The sequence below is a fragment of the Hibiscus syriacus genome, unplaced genomic scaffold, assembly GCF_006381635.1.
Source record: "Hibiscus syriacus cultivar Baekdansim isolate YM2019G1 unplaced genomic scaffold, ASM638163v2 tig00110229_pilon, whole genome shotgun sequence".
In the NCBI taxonomy this organism is placed as follows: domain Eukaryota; kingdom Viridiplantae; phylum Streptophyta; class Magnoliopsida; order Malvales; family Malvaceae; genus Hibiscus; species Hibiscus syriacus.
The window spans coordinates 147,163-163,893 of record NW_024062638.1 but is presented as its reverse complement, the minus strand read 5'-3'; the positions used below and the strand labels follow the sequence as shown (position 1 = coordinate 163,893).

The window sequence follows — 16,731 nt, the reverse complement described above, 5'->3', positions numbered from 1 at the left end:
TCATCTACCTATTCATTAAATTTTTAATGACATAATTCTGAAATGAAATAAAAACTAAACATTAAATATGATTTTAAAAAAAATAAAAATTTAGATACTAAAAATAATAATTTAGATATTAAATATGTAGTTTATCCAAATGATAGAGTTAAATATCAAAAGTTATATTTATCGTAACTCAATCCAATGGTTAAAAATACAGTTCTAACAAAACATGCGTAAAAAGGAAAGTAGGATATAGCACATTCTCCTTTTAATTATTTTACCTCGTCGTGACCAATAATAACTGCTTAGATTCTGAAACCGGTATCAATGGCCCTTGTGATTCCCTGCACTTCCCTCTACCGGCAAACGCCACTTCTCCCCCGAATCTCATCGCTGAAACGCGGCGCTTTTTCCTTCAGATGCCGGCGCAAAATTACGTCAGAGCTCCAGTCACCGGTGAGCGCTATCAGCCCCAACAGAAATCCTTTGCCTTCAATTCCTACTCATAAAGTCACCGTCCACGACAGAAAACAAGGTGTCGTTCACGAGTTTGTTGCTCCTGAGGTACGGCGTTTCACTCTGCTTGTTCCTGAGAAAAATACCGAAGAAACGATTGATCTATTTGTAGTTGGAATAAATCAAATATTTCTGAATTAGTAAAGGACTTGCATTTTTATTTGTTAGGCTTGCAATTTATCAATAGAACAACTTAATTAATTGATTGATTAGAGACTGATTTGGGGATATTTGACTGATATTGCAGGACCAGTACATATTACATACGGCTGAATCTCAAAATAGCACACTTCCATTCGCATGCAGGCACGGTATTGTTCTTTAAAATCCGATTAAGTTATTTTTAAATGTAGTGAAACCGTGTCACATTTATCGATGATTCGAGTTTTGGTTTATATCCTCACAGTTGAACTTAGCTTACTTATTGGACTTTTAGGTCTGTTTTGAATGCTAATCTTTGTTTATTGGATGAAATCTTGTTTAAGGAATAGTTTCTTTACATGGCAGGTTGTTGTACTAGCTGTGCCGTACGTATAAAGTCTGGAGAAATAAGACAGCCTGAAGCTCTTGGGATATCTGCTGAACTGAAAGCAAAGGCATGGCTTTTATGTTTCTGATTTATAGGTTATGAATCCACTTGCTTGTTATGCTTTTTTTTTTGGCATTTAGTTTCAAATCAAAACTTCGATGCTATTTCATTATATTCAAGCCTTCAATACTGTTTCATCATCTTTTCATGTCGTACTCATCAAACTTACCATGTCATATTTTTTTCTATATGAAATCAAGTCATTGCAACTTTAAGAATCATAGTCATTTAACCAATGGGTGAGGCATCCAAAGATATATAATTATTTTGTAGATCGCAAGGAATGTAAACTTAAACGGAAGATATTCATAACAAGGGCTCGATCATTTAGATTAACCAGAATGAGTGTATACTAGCATAATTTGGAAGTAATCTTCTTCACTTTGATGTTAAATTTTGCTGAAATTTCTATAGGTCATAACTGAAAATGTCACATCACCATTTTAATGCTCATTTGATTCTTAAATTAACGAGTAACTTTCTCTTCTTCTTCTTTTTTAACAAGTTTAGTTTATTATTGGTTTTTCTAACCAACAATGGTATAAACAACGGGTGAGGTAGTGATTTATTTTACTTTTTCACAAGCTTCTGAGTCACGGGACTAGTTTTGGGTTTATCATGCATTAGACTTCTTGATTGGTTCTATCGGCTAAGAAGATTATCCACGTTCATCGCACCAATATGATGTACAACGGGTGAGGTGGTATTTTAATACGGTGGTTGTGGGTTTAGACTTTGCGGTTCACACTTTTTGATTTGAGTGGAGAGTCTCGAATTAAGGGTGATCTCTGGGGCTTATTTATTCTGTGTATTGTGCCCAGCTTTCCCATTTATAACTTCTTTCTCTTGGGAACTTGTGGCTATCCTAAGACCAGTTCATAGATCTGAGTCAAATCAGAGGTCGAGCTGGTGGTCTCTATGTCATCGGTTAGTGATGGGACCCCTTATTTCTCACCAATGTGCTTCTGGACTTCTTTGAAAACAACGAAATGGTGTAACAACAATCATAAGTGAAAAATGTACCTCATGTCAAACTTCTTGCAGGTTTGTTCTATTTAGTGTTCCGAGTGTACTGTATATTAATTTCTTCTTATTTTTGGGGCTTAAATGCAGGGATATGCGCTTCTTTGTGTGGGGTTTCCATCTTCTGATGTTGAGGTGGAAACACAAGATGAGGATGAGGTAATGTGTAAAATCCTCACCATCCATTTAGGAGAACTGTTATCTGCTCTTTGTATGATAACCAAATGAAGTCCTTGTAAACCCATCAAAGGTGGATTGCCGACTCATACGCCTCAAATATCATGTGATATGGGAGTTTGAATTTGTCTTCATCCGCATTTATCTGATATCCAAGAAATAGAGAGAACTGCTAACTCATAATAGGATTTCTCTATTGTCTTTAAACCTTTATTTATAGGTGTCAAAATAATTTGAGTTTGTTGACATGTGCAGGTGTATTGGCTCCAATTTGGAAGATATTTTGCTCGAGGACCAATTGTAAGCCCACGACTTTCTGAAAAATTTGTACTTATGCAACCAGTTAGTAGTAGTAGAAGAGAAAAGGACAGTTGAAAGGAGCTAAGCTGATGCACAGCTATTGCCTCTTTCAGGATCTAATGCTTAATTCTCTTAGCTCTTTTGAAATGGTCTTAAAATTTTATATGTTGAACATTGGCAGGAAAGGGATGACTATGCATTGGAGCTAGCCATGGGTGATGAATAAGCTACTTACATTTTATAAGTGAAAGATGAGCATAAACCATGAAAAGCCCGTTGCGGATTCTTTTATCTCGTCCTTGTATGCCATCATCTTAATTTTTCCCCACCCCTGTAAGTTACTATGATTATGACTCATGGTACTGGTGGTCTTGACTTGTTTAAGTTACACGTATTAGCTTCTTTATGTATGTTTTCCCTGTGCCAATTTAGCATTTTCAGCAGTTTTTTTTTTTTTTTTGCCATTTGATTGCACTTAATCGTCTGTCATAATCTTTAATAAGATCATTTTATGTACAGGAGCTACTCTTGAAAGTGTGCTTCATCATGTTTAAAAAGGGATTATGAAATAATTGATAGGCAGGGAGTGAGAGATAACGCAAGGACGTCCAGATGCATGCTGAAGCTTCTGGTTGCAGAGATTCCAATGATGAACTCTTTTTTTTAATGCAAATAGAAACCGATATTTTTATTAAGAAGAGAAAGTATCCAAAATTATAAAATCTTATTAAAAAATTCGAACAAAAGATAAATATGAACAAATCTGATTGAATCGGTAAGCAAATCACAATAGGAGATTAAACTATTGAAAAATCACTAATAATTACAAATTAGAGTCGGGTGCAGTGGTTGAATTTGATGGTAGAGTTTGGTGGGGTTTCAAAAATTTTGAAGGGTTTAATTTATACTTTTTTCAAGTTGGGATCTAATTAAAATTTTTGAAAATTTAAGAAGAGAATTTTTCAAGACTATGGGAGAGTTTAATTAAGAATATTCAAAAATTTTAAAGATTAATCTATATTTCTAAAATTTTTGTGAGGGTTAAATTAATTTTTGTTTTGAAAATTTCAAGATTCTAAATTATAATTTGGGTAAATTTTTGTTTTCACCACTAATGTTTCAAAAGTCACAATCAATCATCATTGTTATCGTTTATTATAAATTAATCACTTTACGTTAATTGTCGTTATCTTTAATTATGGAAAGGTGAGCTGGATTGTTAAACGCTTATCTGTACTGTTAAATGCCACGTTGGAGAGCCTGTTTGACTCATGTTGACCGACACTTCCTCTCTTTCCTTCAATCTACTCCGTTTCTCACACCTGCTGTAAATTCCTCTCTTCTTCTCCTTCCTAACCTGACCCGTTTCCACATTTGCCACAGCAGCAGCAGCAGCATCGGCATCCGCTGCGCTGGAAGAAGAAGAATACTCGTCATCTTCGTCATAATCTTCTTCATCATCATTTTCCGATTCTTTCGGCGTGTTAAACGTCACTACAACATTCTTCATATATTTCTTCACTCTGCCTTCTTCTTCTTCTTCGCCTTGAAATGCCCAAAACTGCAGAAAAGTTGGGTGCTTGAGGTGAAGAAATGGTACTTCTCCTAAGATTTTTACTTCTCTTTTCCCTTTTGGCATCCACACAATCAACATGCAACAGTACAAACCAAGCACTGGCTTCCATATCTTTTAAATTGGTCTCTAGGTTCAACGTCTCTTGGTTGAAATCCCACCACGTCAACTGCTCACTTGATACACCTTGCAGTAGTTTAACAGCTGGCTCAATGTTATGGCACGCTACAGGATTCAACAAAACAGTTCATCTTGTTAGATGAAGATGCTTCATAATCAGAATGACAGAGAAAAAAAGAGAGGGGTTGAGATCTTAATTGTTGACATATAGGTTTGTAATTCTGTCATATAAACCAGAGGTAGCCGAAGCAAAGTTTTCTCCGGTCAAGAGAGCATTTCCTTTGGCATCTTGAATATAGTAAGTCGGTGGGTAAGACGTGGACACAAGGTACTCGGCTGTTAATTAAGGAATGAAAAGGTCCATTAGAGAAGAGTGAAAGAACCAAAATGAATGGACGGGTTCACAAGAAAACATTATCGGTGAAGTCCGTGGCAAGTTTTCCATTACAGAATCTTCCGGTTGGCCTGTGAGTAACAAAATCTCTTCCATAGGGTGGGAAGTTCGCCTTAATATGAGTATTGAGATTGTTGTTATTCCCAACATAAATAACCGAGTCCCCAAAGATGATGAGTGCAGGAACATGAGGGTCTCCATTAGCCAATGATGAAAACAGAACAAGAACTAAGGTAGCCAAAAACTCACTTGAAACTCTCTTTTTTCATTTTTATAATTACGTTAATTTATCCATTTTTATCAGTCAGCCTTACGGTACCAAAGCAAATCCGCAGAAGAAACCATCTCTCGTTTCCAGAACAATTCAGCAAACACAAAATCTTCATATTTTGCATGTAAAAACAAACCCTTCTTCTTGCATAAATTACAGTGAACCCTGTCTCAGAAAAAAAATCCTTAAAAACAGCCCTCAAATCATTTAGCCCCAATACCCCCACCATGTCTACATGTTTCTCTTTCTGAAACAAGCTTTATAATGGAGAAGGAAATGGTCCATCCCACCAACCTGCAATTCTTCTACTCGAAGCCTTTTTATCCAGTAGTTAACACCCATGTCCCGCTTGCACTCAGCTTTTCTACAGTTTTGGGCATTTCGACGAGAAGAAGAAGAAAAAGGCTAAGTGAAGAAATATATGAAGAGGCTTTATCTTTTTGGATTAGGGGGGGGCGGCTGAAAAGCTAGTGATGAGTAATTAACGGTGTGAATTGTGTTCAACTCTGGCTGTCAACGATCCAGGTAGGTAGATAACGATCAACCTGTGATTTTCGTTACGCCTATTAACGGCTGGATCAATTTGTAACAAATGATAACGATAGTGATCGATTTATGATTTTTGGAACATGAGTAGTCAAAACGAAAACTGACTCAAACATTAGTAACCATTTGCATAGTTTACCCTTATAATTTTTTAAATTTTTGGTGTGTCTTGCCCCCAAAGGTCCCCACTGTGTTCGTCTCTGGACATATTGAAATTCTTGTGAAAGTTCTTCGAAACATATTGAAATTCTTTACGTGTCTTCTCTCCCCTTCTTTTATTCTTCTGATTGGCATGGACATGTCTTATTCAGATCAGTTTGGCAAAATATGTCAAAGACGAAAACTCCAAATAGAACCAGGCTAGTGCTATCCTTGATTTTTCGAAGGTTCAACAGTGTTAATTATTTAACTGAGCATGATTGCAGAAAATAATTCAGTTCCATTGGAACTGACTTTATTATGTAGCTAATCACATTTGATAAGGTTAAAGAAACAGTTAAGTTCATGCATACATTGGCTCCTGCTGTAAAAATCAAGGATCATGCACCTTAGGAGGTAGGATTTATAAAGGACCACTTGATAGGAAAGTTTGAAAGATTAATTTTGATTATGGGGCTGAAATATCTCAGAAATGGTAATATCTAAATGGAATCAGCAGGACAGCTGAGACTCTTAAAGTATCGGATCGGTTGCGAATATCAATTAATTTGGATAGGAACCTTTAAGTTCATGATGCTATTCTTCAGGTCCCAGAAACAATGGAAGCAGAATATATTGCAGCACAAAAGCAATGACTTAAGTCATTATTGATCTGCACAACTTGTCAAAAAAATCGAACATGAAGCCTTTTAGTAGGAATTCACACTGCAGCGTCTCTCTTTCTGGTAATTCAATTATCAGCTTAAAAGTAGGATTGGAAAAGAACCTGTCCCTTCAAGAATGCTAATGTGGCTTTACAACCTGTCTTCCCTTAATGAAAGTATTGTGGGGCTATACCTGAGCCATATGAACCATCTACCAGTAAATATAGAGCCTCTCTACTGTCCTTGTTCTAAGTCCTCACCCAAGTGAAGATAAGTCTATGTAGACCTCATCACTGGCATCGATCTGATGGGGTGTAATTTGCCGAGACAAAGTCGCGGTCAGTAGACCCGAAGCTTGGGTGCATTTGCTTCTGCAGATAAAATTAGCTTTGGCCTCTGAAATGTGTCTCATATTCATTAGTTAGAGAATATACCTCGTGGAGATTATAGTTGGATCTATGAGATCTAAAAGGGGAATCATCAGGGTGTTTCTGAGAACCTACACGTTGTTTGCAAAAGTATTTATTATGCTGTTTGAAGATATAATTGAATTTGTGTTTCATGTTCGGGTCCAGCTGATTGTATCCGGTGCTCACCAACGGTTTAATATCGACTACGCGAGTCTTGGACATCTAGTATTGAAAAATTTTCATCTCTTAATATGCAACTCATTCGGTTTTACCTGATTTAACCAGAAATACACTCTTTACGTTCAAGATTCTTTCTGAAGTTTGTAGTCTGAACTCTGAAAGAAGTTATAATTGACCTCATCTCACATCATCTACCATGTAAAAAACTATATGGTCCCCTTTGTTCTGTGAATGGCTATGAAACAGTTGTCTGAACTTGGACCTTTGGCAATTAAAATTGTAGAACAAGAAGAGTATCATAGATGGACTTTATGCCCTGTATTTATTGCCACTCATATTCGTAGCAAAGTAGGGGGGGAAAAAGCAATTTATCTTATCGGAATTCAGAAGATAACCGATTTCTCAAACTATTACAGGTCTTCTCCGATGGAATTATTTATATAATGCATCCAACCAGCTACCCAAAACTGCTTATTTCATAAGTCACGCAAGGTAAAATAACTCAATACAAAGCTAGGAGGGAGTTTCCTCCATTTGCTGATGCGATGCGAACGCGGAGAAAGATATTTGTAATGTGGAAAACCAAAGTTGTAGCTTCTAACAATCAACTTGGGCGTAATGTAACCTTAGCTGTTGAACTTCTGTTCGACAGCGCTTGCCGAGCCCTGCAACAATCAATGGCAGAAAACAAGCAAAACAGGAGAAATATTTTACAGGAAGAAATAGTTATGAACAAAAGGGAAAACTTTTCTTGAGATAGTTACAGCTGCAAGAAAAACTCATGTCTTTCTTGTACTTTACTTATTCTTGGGATTATAGCATAAAATCTTGCAAGCAAATTTCTTATCGCATATTGTCCATCTTTTGCTTGTAGCGCAAGCAAAATTGAACCGTGTAATCATATTATACCATTAGATGTTCCGGTTTAGTTTTACAAAATTTCGTACTTCAAGGATGCTAAGAAGACGGTGATGCGGATATATAAACAGTTAGTAAGCAACAGCAAATTGAGTACTAACCCCAACTGATGTCACAAAATTGCAAACTGCACATTTTACAGATCTTGCTCCATACTGGTACATTAGTAACATCCTGCAGTTCCCACAATTCACATGTGCTACCTGATTTTCTGTCACAAAAGTGAAGGAAAATCTGAAGCTCTCACTAAAACTAATATAATACTATTTCTACACATACCTTCCAAGGCCAGATTGACAGTGTGACAACACGAACATTGAACGCTGGTTGCTCCACGGATGTACATTAGTAAGGTATGGCAGACTCCGCAGACCAACTGGGCCATTTCCGTGCCTGTATTTTCATAATTCCTACTTACATTTCATACACAGGCCTTCAGGAAGATTCAGGTGGTGTTTGTTTTTGCAGAGGTAAAAGGTCTGCAGTCTGTGGACCACATCTGCAGGCATCTGCAGCAGAAGAGGTGGACCAAAAGTCTGCAGTCTGCAAGAAGAAGATTGTTTATTTTTTTAACGTCTGCAGACTGCTAAAATGAACTAAAATATAAATAAACTGAAATATAAATAAACTGATTTTTTAAACTTAAAAGAGTTTTGCAATACTGAGATTTAAATAATTTTAGTTTTACAATACTGAAATTTAAATAATCCATACAACTACAATAATAAATTATTTAAAATAAATCAATCCATATTTAAAAATAAATCAATCCATGCTAATAAATTATTTAAAATAAATCAATCCATACAACTACAATAATAAATCAATTCATATTTTAAAATAAATCAATCCATACTAATAAATTATTTAAAATAAATCAATTCATACAACTACAATAATAAATCAATCCATATTTTAAAATAAATCAATCCATACAAATAAATTATTTAAAATAAATCAATCTATACTAATAAATTATTTAAAATAAATCAATCCATATTTTAAAATAAATCAATTCATATTTTAAAATAATTCAATCCATACTAATAAATTATTTAAAATAAATCAATCCATATTAATAAATTATTTAAAATAAATCAATCCATACAACTACAATAATAAATCAATCCATATTTTAAAATAAATCAATCCATACAAATAAATTATTTAAAATAAATCAATCCATACTAATAAATTATTTAAAATAAATCAATCCATATTTTAAAATAAATCAATCCATATTTTAAAATAAATCAATCCATATTTTAAAATAAATCAATTCATATTTTAAAATAAATCAATACATACTAATAAATTATTTAAAATAAATCAATCCATATTTTAAAATAAATCAATCTATACTAATAAATTATTTAAAATAAATCAATCCACACAACTACAATAATAAATCAATCTATATTTTAAAATAAATCAATCCATACTAATAAATTATTTAAAATAAATCAATTCATACTAATAAATTATTTAAAATAAATTATTTTAAAATAAATCAATCCATATTTTATAATAATTTATTTTAAAGTAAATTATTTTATAATAAATTATTTTAAAATAAATTATTTTAAAATAAATTATTTATTTTAAAATAAATAACCTTATTAAATTATTTAAAATTATTTTAATAAATAACTATATTTTATAATTGTTCTTGAAGAGGTTTGAAGACCTTTGAAGACATAAAACCAAGTCTGCACCAAGAAGAGCTCGCGCAGACGTTTGAAGAGCTTTTGTCTTCTAAAAAACAAACAGTCTGCGAAGCCTAATGTTTGCGCGTGGTCTGCGCGACGCAGACATAAGTGGTTTGAAGAGCTTGCACAGTGAAAACAAACACCACCTCAGTCGATGTGATGTTTCAAGATTTCATAAAAAGGTAATGAAGAAAATGGCAGATGATGTACATAGAGTGGCACTGTTGTTACTACATGCAGTTAAAACAGAAATTGATAACGGAGTTCAGCCAATTGTGCTTACGTCTCCGGACTGCTACAGATTTTTTACTAAGAGAGAAAATCTACAGGTGTTTACAAAATACTCACTACTCACAAGAAACTCTCTAGTATTGGGAGAAAGAAATGATTTTTGGGATGATATTGAAGCTAAATGGGCTAGGGTATTTATAGTTGAGCCTTAGGGACTAATCTTGTAAATACCCTAAAGTGTGCAGTAGCTAAATGTGTAATTAACCCTATTACAATTTAATTAAAAAATTAGGGCACCGAACGGTGCCCCCTTTGTTGAATTTCCAGCTTTGATTTCCAGCCTCCAGCCTCCAAATTTGACTTGATTTACAGCCCCAACTTTTTACTTCCAATAATCTCCCACTTGAAGACTGATTTTAATCTGTCTTCACACCTCGATCAATGCAGCAGCATTTCTGGTCTTGCTACTCTAGCATGCCAACTGAAGCTGAACACAATTTCAGTTTGTCCGTGGTCACCGTCTTTGTTAACATGTCTGTCGGATTTTGAGCTCCGCTGATCTTTTTAAGTTTCAAAATCACATCTTCCAGAAGAGACCGGATAAAATGATATCGCAGTTGTATGTGCTTCGTTCTGGAATGAAAAGACAAATTCTTTGCTAGATGGATAGCACTTTGACTGTCGTAATACAATATATTATTTTATTGTTTCTTGCCTAACTCTTCCAACAAACTTTGGAGCCAAACCATCTCCTTGCTGGCTTCCGTAACAGCGATATATTCTGCTTCAGTTGTGGAGAGAGCAACTATCTTCTGTAGTTGAGAAACCAAACTCACTGCGGTTCCTCCTAGAGTATAGACATACCCTGTAGTGCACCTTCTGATGTTAACATTTCCGGCTAAGTCAGCATCTACATAGCCTGTCAGTATCGTATCTCCACCTTTGAAACAAAGTGCTTTGTTTGTGGTACCCCGCAAATATCTGAGGATCCATTTGACTGCTTCCAGTGTACTTTGCCTGGATTATTCATGTACCTGCTAACAGCTCCCACTGCTTAAGCAATATCTGGTCTGGTACAAACCATGACATACATTAGACTTCCAATTGCTGAGGCATACGACACCTTCACCATGTGTGCACGTTCTTCCTCCGTCTTTGGTGAATGTTCTTTGGAGAGTCTAAAATGAACACCTAAAGGTGTACTTACTGGTTTAACATCTTGCATGTTGAACCTGGAGAGTACTTTGTTGATGTACTCAGCCTGTGATAACATCAAAGTCTCTGACTTTGTGTCTCTCTTGATCCTCATCCCAAGAATCTGCTTTGCAGATCCCATATCCTTCATAGCAAACTGCTTCGACAATTTTTGCTTCAAGTGTATAATCTCTTGCATGTTTGAGCCTGCAACGAGCATGTCATCAACGTACAATAATAAAATAATGAACCTATTATCGAACCTCTTGATGTAGCAACAATGATCTGCTTGGGATCTGGTAAAACCACTGCTACCCATGAAGCTATCGAACTTCTTATACCACTGTCTAGGAGCTTGTTTTAAACCATACAAGCTCTTCTTCAACCTGCATACCAGGTTTTTCTTGTCTGCCCCTATAAAGCCTTCTGGTTGCCTCATATAGATTTCTTCCTCCAAATCACCATGAAGGAAATATGTCTTTATATCTAACTTCTCAAGATGTAAATTCTCTGTAGCTACAATTTTCAACACCAGTCTGATTGTAGACAGTTTTACGACTGGAGAGAAAATTTCATTGTAGTCAATACCTTCTTTTTGCTGAAAACCTTTGACAACCAATCTTGCTTTGTAGCGTTTGCTCCCGTCGTGCTCTTCTTTGATCTTGTAAATCCACTAGTTATGGAGCGCTTTCTTGCCTGGTGGTAATTCAGCTAATTCCCACATCTGATTTGACATAAGCGAGTCCATCTCATCTTTCATGGAAGACTCACACTTTGATTGAATCCTCCACCTGCATTGCTTCATCATAGCACTCTGGTTCACCATTTTCAGTCAGCAACAAGTAGTACAAAGAAGGCGAAGAACGCTAGGTTGGTTTAGGAATTCTGGATGAGCGTCTTAGTTCCGTGTGCCTGGTTCTTATTGAGCTGCTTCAGGATTGATCTGAACATCATTTCCAGAAATCTCCTCGAACTCAACAAATTCCTTTGTTTCAGCTTCGGTATTTGAGCTACTTGATTCTACAGTTGACCTGTCTTTATACATCACATTCTCATTGAAAATGACATCTCTCTTTTTGATGATCTTTCAATTTTCGTAATCCCAAAATCGGTAACTGAACTCATCACCACCATAACCAACAAAGACACATTTGTTGGACTTGGCATCAAGTTTACTTCTTTCAGCAGAATTTATATGTACATAAGAGATACAACCAAACACTTTAAGTGTGAAAGGTTTATTTCTTTTCTACTCCAAACTTCCTCTGGTATTCTGCCATCCAAAGGAACTGATGGCCCACGGTTGATCAGGTAAGCTGTAGTGTTGATAGCTTCAGCCCATAGAAATTTGGTCAAGCCGGCATGTATCCTCATGCTTCTGGCACATTCATTCAGAGTTCTGTTCATGTGCTCTGCTACGCCATTCTGCTGCGGTGTCATGGGAACTGTTGTCTCCATCTTGATCCCATTATTTGCGCAGAAATCTCTGAATCTACGATTTCTGTACTCTCCTCCATTATCAGACCTCAACCGCTTGACTTTCAGACCAGTCTTATTTTCCACCATTGCCTTCCATTTTCTGAAGGTATCAAAGACTTCTGATTTCTTCTTCAGAAAATAAACCCACACCTTCCTTGTAGAATCATCGATGAAAATGACATAATATAATGAGCCTGCAAGAGATGGAACTGGAGATGATCCCCATACATCAGTATGAACCAACTCTAACTTTTCAGCCTTGTGTCTTACCAATCTTTGCAAAACTGACTTTCTTTTGTTTGTCAAAGATGCAATCCTCGCTTATTCCGACATCTACATTCTTTAGATCCGACAGCTTCCCTTTTGACAAAAGTGTCTTAATCCCTTTCTCGCTCATATGACCAAGCCTTTGGTGCCATAGGTTTGATTTTCCATCAGCATCTGCTGCAACAATGATATTCTCCAAGTTTGAGGTTACATAGAGAGTACCAGTCTTCTTACCACGGGTAATGACGAGTGCTCCTTTGGTAATCTTCCATTCACAACCTAAAAAGGTTGTGCTATATCCTTCTCTATCAAGCTGTCCTACAGAAATCAAATTTCTTTGAGGCCAGGAATATGTCTCACTCCCTTCAGCGTCCATGTGGTCTGGTTTGGCAACTTTAATCAGATATCTCCTTTTCCGACGATCTTCAAGGTTTCATCATCAGCTAGATGAACCGTCCCAAAATCACCACTGACATAGTTCTCCATGATTTCTTGGCATGGGGTGGAGTGGAAAGATGCCCCTGAATCCAAGATCCATGATTCAATCAGACTGTTGACGCTTAGAATCATGGCATCACATGTCTCCTCTGTCATGTTAGCAGATTCCTGTGCGCCGGTATTTTCTTTGGTGCTCGGCAATCTTTTAAGGTGACCCTTCTTGCCGCAGTTATAACAGGTAAAATCTTTCTTTCTCGTTCTTGATTTTCCCCTTCTGGATTTGGATCTGCCACGATTTGAATTCTTTATAAAGTTCTCCCTCTAGACTCTGTGTGCAAGACTGAGGAGGTTGATGCTTCACCCGATTCTCTTTGTCGAATTTCTTCACTCAATACCAGATCCTGAACATCGTCGAATTTAAATTTGCTTTTTCCCGACGAGTTGCTAACTGCTGTAACAGTAGCATTCCAACTGTCTGGTAGAGATGATAAGAGAATTAAAGCTCGAACTTCATCATCGAATTCAATTTCCACTGAACTCAACTGGGTTGTGATTGTGTTGAGTTCATTCAGGTGTTGAGCCACTGATGCCCCTTCTGTCATCCGCAAATTGAATAATCGCCTCATCAAGTGCACTTTGTTTGAGGCCGATGACTTCTCATACATACTGGAGAGAGCCGCCATAAGACCCACCATGGTCTTTTCCTTTGCTATGTTGAAAGCAACATTTCGGGACAACGTCAGTCGGATAAATCTGAGGGCTTGTCTGTTGAGAAGAGCTCAATCTTCATTCTTCTTGCCCTCTGGTTGCTTTCCTGAGAGAGGTTGATATAGATTTTTCTGGTACAGAAAATCTTCAATATGCATCTTTCAAAAACCAAAGTCCGCACCATCGAACTTCTCAATTTTCACCTTCCCTTCGTCTGCAGCCATAGCTCCCACTAGAATCTGGCTTCGTTTGGATCGTTTCTGACAATTCTTGCGAACCACCGTGTATTAGAACACCTTCGTCGACAAATTCGTATCGCCGACAAAATTTCACTATTCATGAAATTCACGTAAATAGTAATGAATAGTAATCTCGCAAAAAATTGACAAAATTCACAACCAAAAGCTCTGATAACAGTTGTTGAGAAATAAACAAGTAACGAGTAATTTCCCTATAACTAGATTAGTGAGAATACGAAATAAAAACGGAAAAATAATACCCAAAATTGATAACGGAGTTCAACCAATTGTGCTTACGTCTCTAGACTACTGCAGATCTTTTACTAAGAGAGAAAATTTACAGGTGTTTACAAGACACTCACAACTCACAAGAAACTCTCTAGTATTGGGAGAAAGAAATGATTTTTAGGATGATATTGAAGCTAAATGGGTTAGGGTATTTATAGTTGAGCCTTAGGGACTAATCTTGTAAATACCCTAAAGTGTATAGTGGCTAAATGTGTAATTAACCCTATTATAATTTAATTAAAAAATTAGGGCACCGAACGGTGCCCCTTTTGTTGAATTTCCAGCTTTGATTTCCAGCCTCCAAATTTGACTTGATTTACAGCCTCAACTTTGACTTCCAACACTGCACAGCACACAGAGGTTGCTCCAATAGGATACAACAACAAATTTTGACATCCCAAGCACACAAGCTGGCTTTGACCACATGGTTACATAGATTTGGTTGCAGATGCATAAATATGGAATCATGTTTCCTAATTAATTTTAACTCGGAAAGTATTTTCTTTAAATAGTATGTAAGGTAATATCTATTCAGAATTTTTTAGACAATGACAACACACGCAACCTACAAATGCAGCTGTTTGAACCCAGGTCCCGTAGGGAGAACAACATTCTGGCCACTCAATGTTAGAGTAATATTTATTGCTTGGACCATTTGTTCTCTTTGCAACATATATGTAGTTACAAAGAGACTTCAACTCTATTTCAGCCAATTACCAAAGTTTCTCAAGGAGAATTCACATTGTTTCAAGATAAATTTGTTGCAGACCAGAAGAGAATAAGATACCATTGGCTACAGGAGTATACGGCACCGGTGGTGTCGGATACGGCACAAGGGGAAGTGGCATTGTAAAATTAGACACAGCTAAACTCTCCTTTCAATAGTTCACTGCCTTAGAATCATAGAGCACCAAGCTTTCTCCCATAGTTATCCATGACAGACAAGAAATATAATAACATAAGAAGCACTTAGAACAACAGATATGTTATAACCATGATCAACTCAAAAAGTGCCTAAAAATTAAAGTAGAATAGACTGTAATTAAAATCATACCAGTTTTAACTGTGAGAGACAAAGGAGAGTTGCATAACCATCAAAATACTGGAAAAAAATTAATCCAATTCCCAGTTTGGAAACTTTTCTTACATAGCCATACAAGATGGTAGGTTTTAATGGATATGAAAAGAGAAGAGAAAATAAAAGAACAAAAGCCTAGGGACAATTGATAAACAAAAAATTCAGTTGAATCATTATGAAGTGGGGCAAACATACACCTTTTAGCAGATGAAGGGGAGATACAGAGGGGTTAAGACGCTAAGTATGGAATAAAGTAGTAGTTGAAGTAATCATTCTCCCTTTTTAATAGGTTCCTTATCAGTTCATTTTAGGGAGTTAATATAGACTAAAAGCTTTCATTTTTGTCCTTATTAAAATAGACTTCTTTTGGGTGAAATTTAAGAAGTTAGTGTAAAAAGTATATTTTTATTGTTTGGTGAAATGCAAAGTGAAAGATTGATTTTTAACCATTTTTAACCCCAATAAAAAGATAGCTTTGTTTGGTCATTGGTGAGTTGGCTTTAAATTCCTTTATAGTGGCATATCAAGATAAACTTTGGGGCTGAAACCCTGGACCCCATGCCCATCTCCTCCTCTCACTGTCAATAAAGCTTTTGCTTTTACAGTTAAAAAAAAATTAAAATTGCATGGACGCGAGTGTGTTGGAATAAGTCCACACTCGCCCTTCTCAAGGGAGTAATGGTACGAGCTAACTAAACCACTTAGCCACATCTCATGGCAAACACAAATCAGGGGACCATCTGTCAAAATTGTCACTGTGGGGGCAAATTTCATAACTTTTGATTTATACAAAAAGTCGGCGTCCAATAAGTTTAAAGTTCGAATCTTAATATCGGAATCCTATTCTCATCTAAAAGATCTCAGAATCCGAACCCTTCTCTTATACTCGAGTTACCCCTCAATACAAAAAAATTTGACTTTTAGCTCTTGTTTTTAATTTCTCTGCATTATTATGGCATCATTTTGGATGAGTGAATACGACAGAATAATGTAACAGAGCAAAACACGTAAACAAAGAAAGAAAAATGGTCATACATGGGGCGACCCTGGTGATCCAGTTTGTTTTATTCGTAAACATCATGATTCAAATTCCTTATGTTACAATTAAGAGATTTCTATTTTCATTTACACTTGTCTGCAACTAATGAATGAATTATGCAAGAACAAAAGAACAGTGATGGTAAGAGAGAAAAGGAACTGGAAAACCAGTGGATAAATGCATAAACAAATGGAAAAGAAATTTTTTTTTTAAAAAAAACTGAGAAACAAAATGATTAATCGTTTGAAGAAGAGTG

At 36.0% G+C, this 16,731-nt stretch overlaps 1 protein-coding gene and 1 pseudogene across 1 annotated transcript; one reads left to right on the top strand and one right to left on the bottom strand.

Moving 5' to 3' along the window:
- The first annotated feature begins 214 nt into the window (after positions 1-214).
- Positions 215-3,040, top strand: LOC120114504 (ferredoxin C 2, chloroplastic-like). Its single transcript, XM_039135392.1, has 6 exons — positions 215-549; positions 749-812; positions 1,009-1,097; positions 2,204-2,272; positions 2,546-2,590; positions 2,772-3,040. The coding sequence occupies exons 1-6, from the start codon at positions 313-315 to the stop codon at positions 2,814-2,816; spliced, it is 549 nt and encodes a 182-aa protein (XP_038991323.1). The 5' UTR covers positions 215-312; the 3' UTR covers positions 2,817-3,040.
- Positions 3,041-7,234: 4,194 nt separating this feature from the next.
- Positions 7,235-15,206, bottom strand: LOC120114493 (annotated as a pseudogene).
- Positions 15,207-16,731: the final 1,525 nt, after the last annotated feature.

Excerpts from the sequence above, each read along its gene's own strand:
- LOC120114504 (XM_039135392.1), top strand. The coding sequence starts at position 313 with ATGGCCCTTGTGATTCCCTGCACTTCCCTCTACCGGCAAACGCCACTT. Across the intron at positions 1,098-2,203 it reads CTGCTGAACTGAAAGCAAAG|GGATATGCGCTTCTTTGTGT; the intron begins GCATGGCTTTTA and ends GCTTAAATGCAG. Across the intron at positions 2,591-2,771 it reads ATTTTGCTCGAGGACCAATT|GAAAGGGATGACTATGCATT; the intron begins GTAAGCCCACGA and ends GAACATTGGCAG.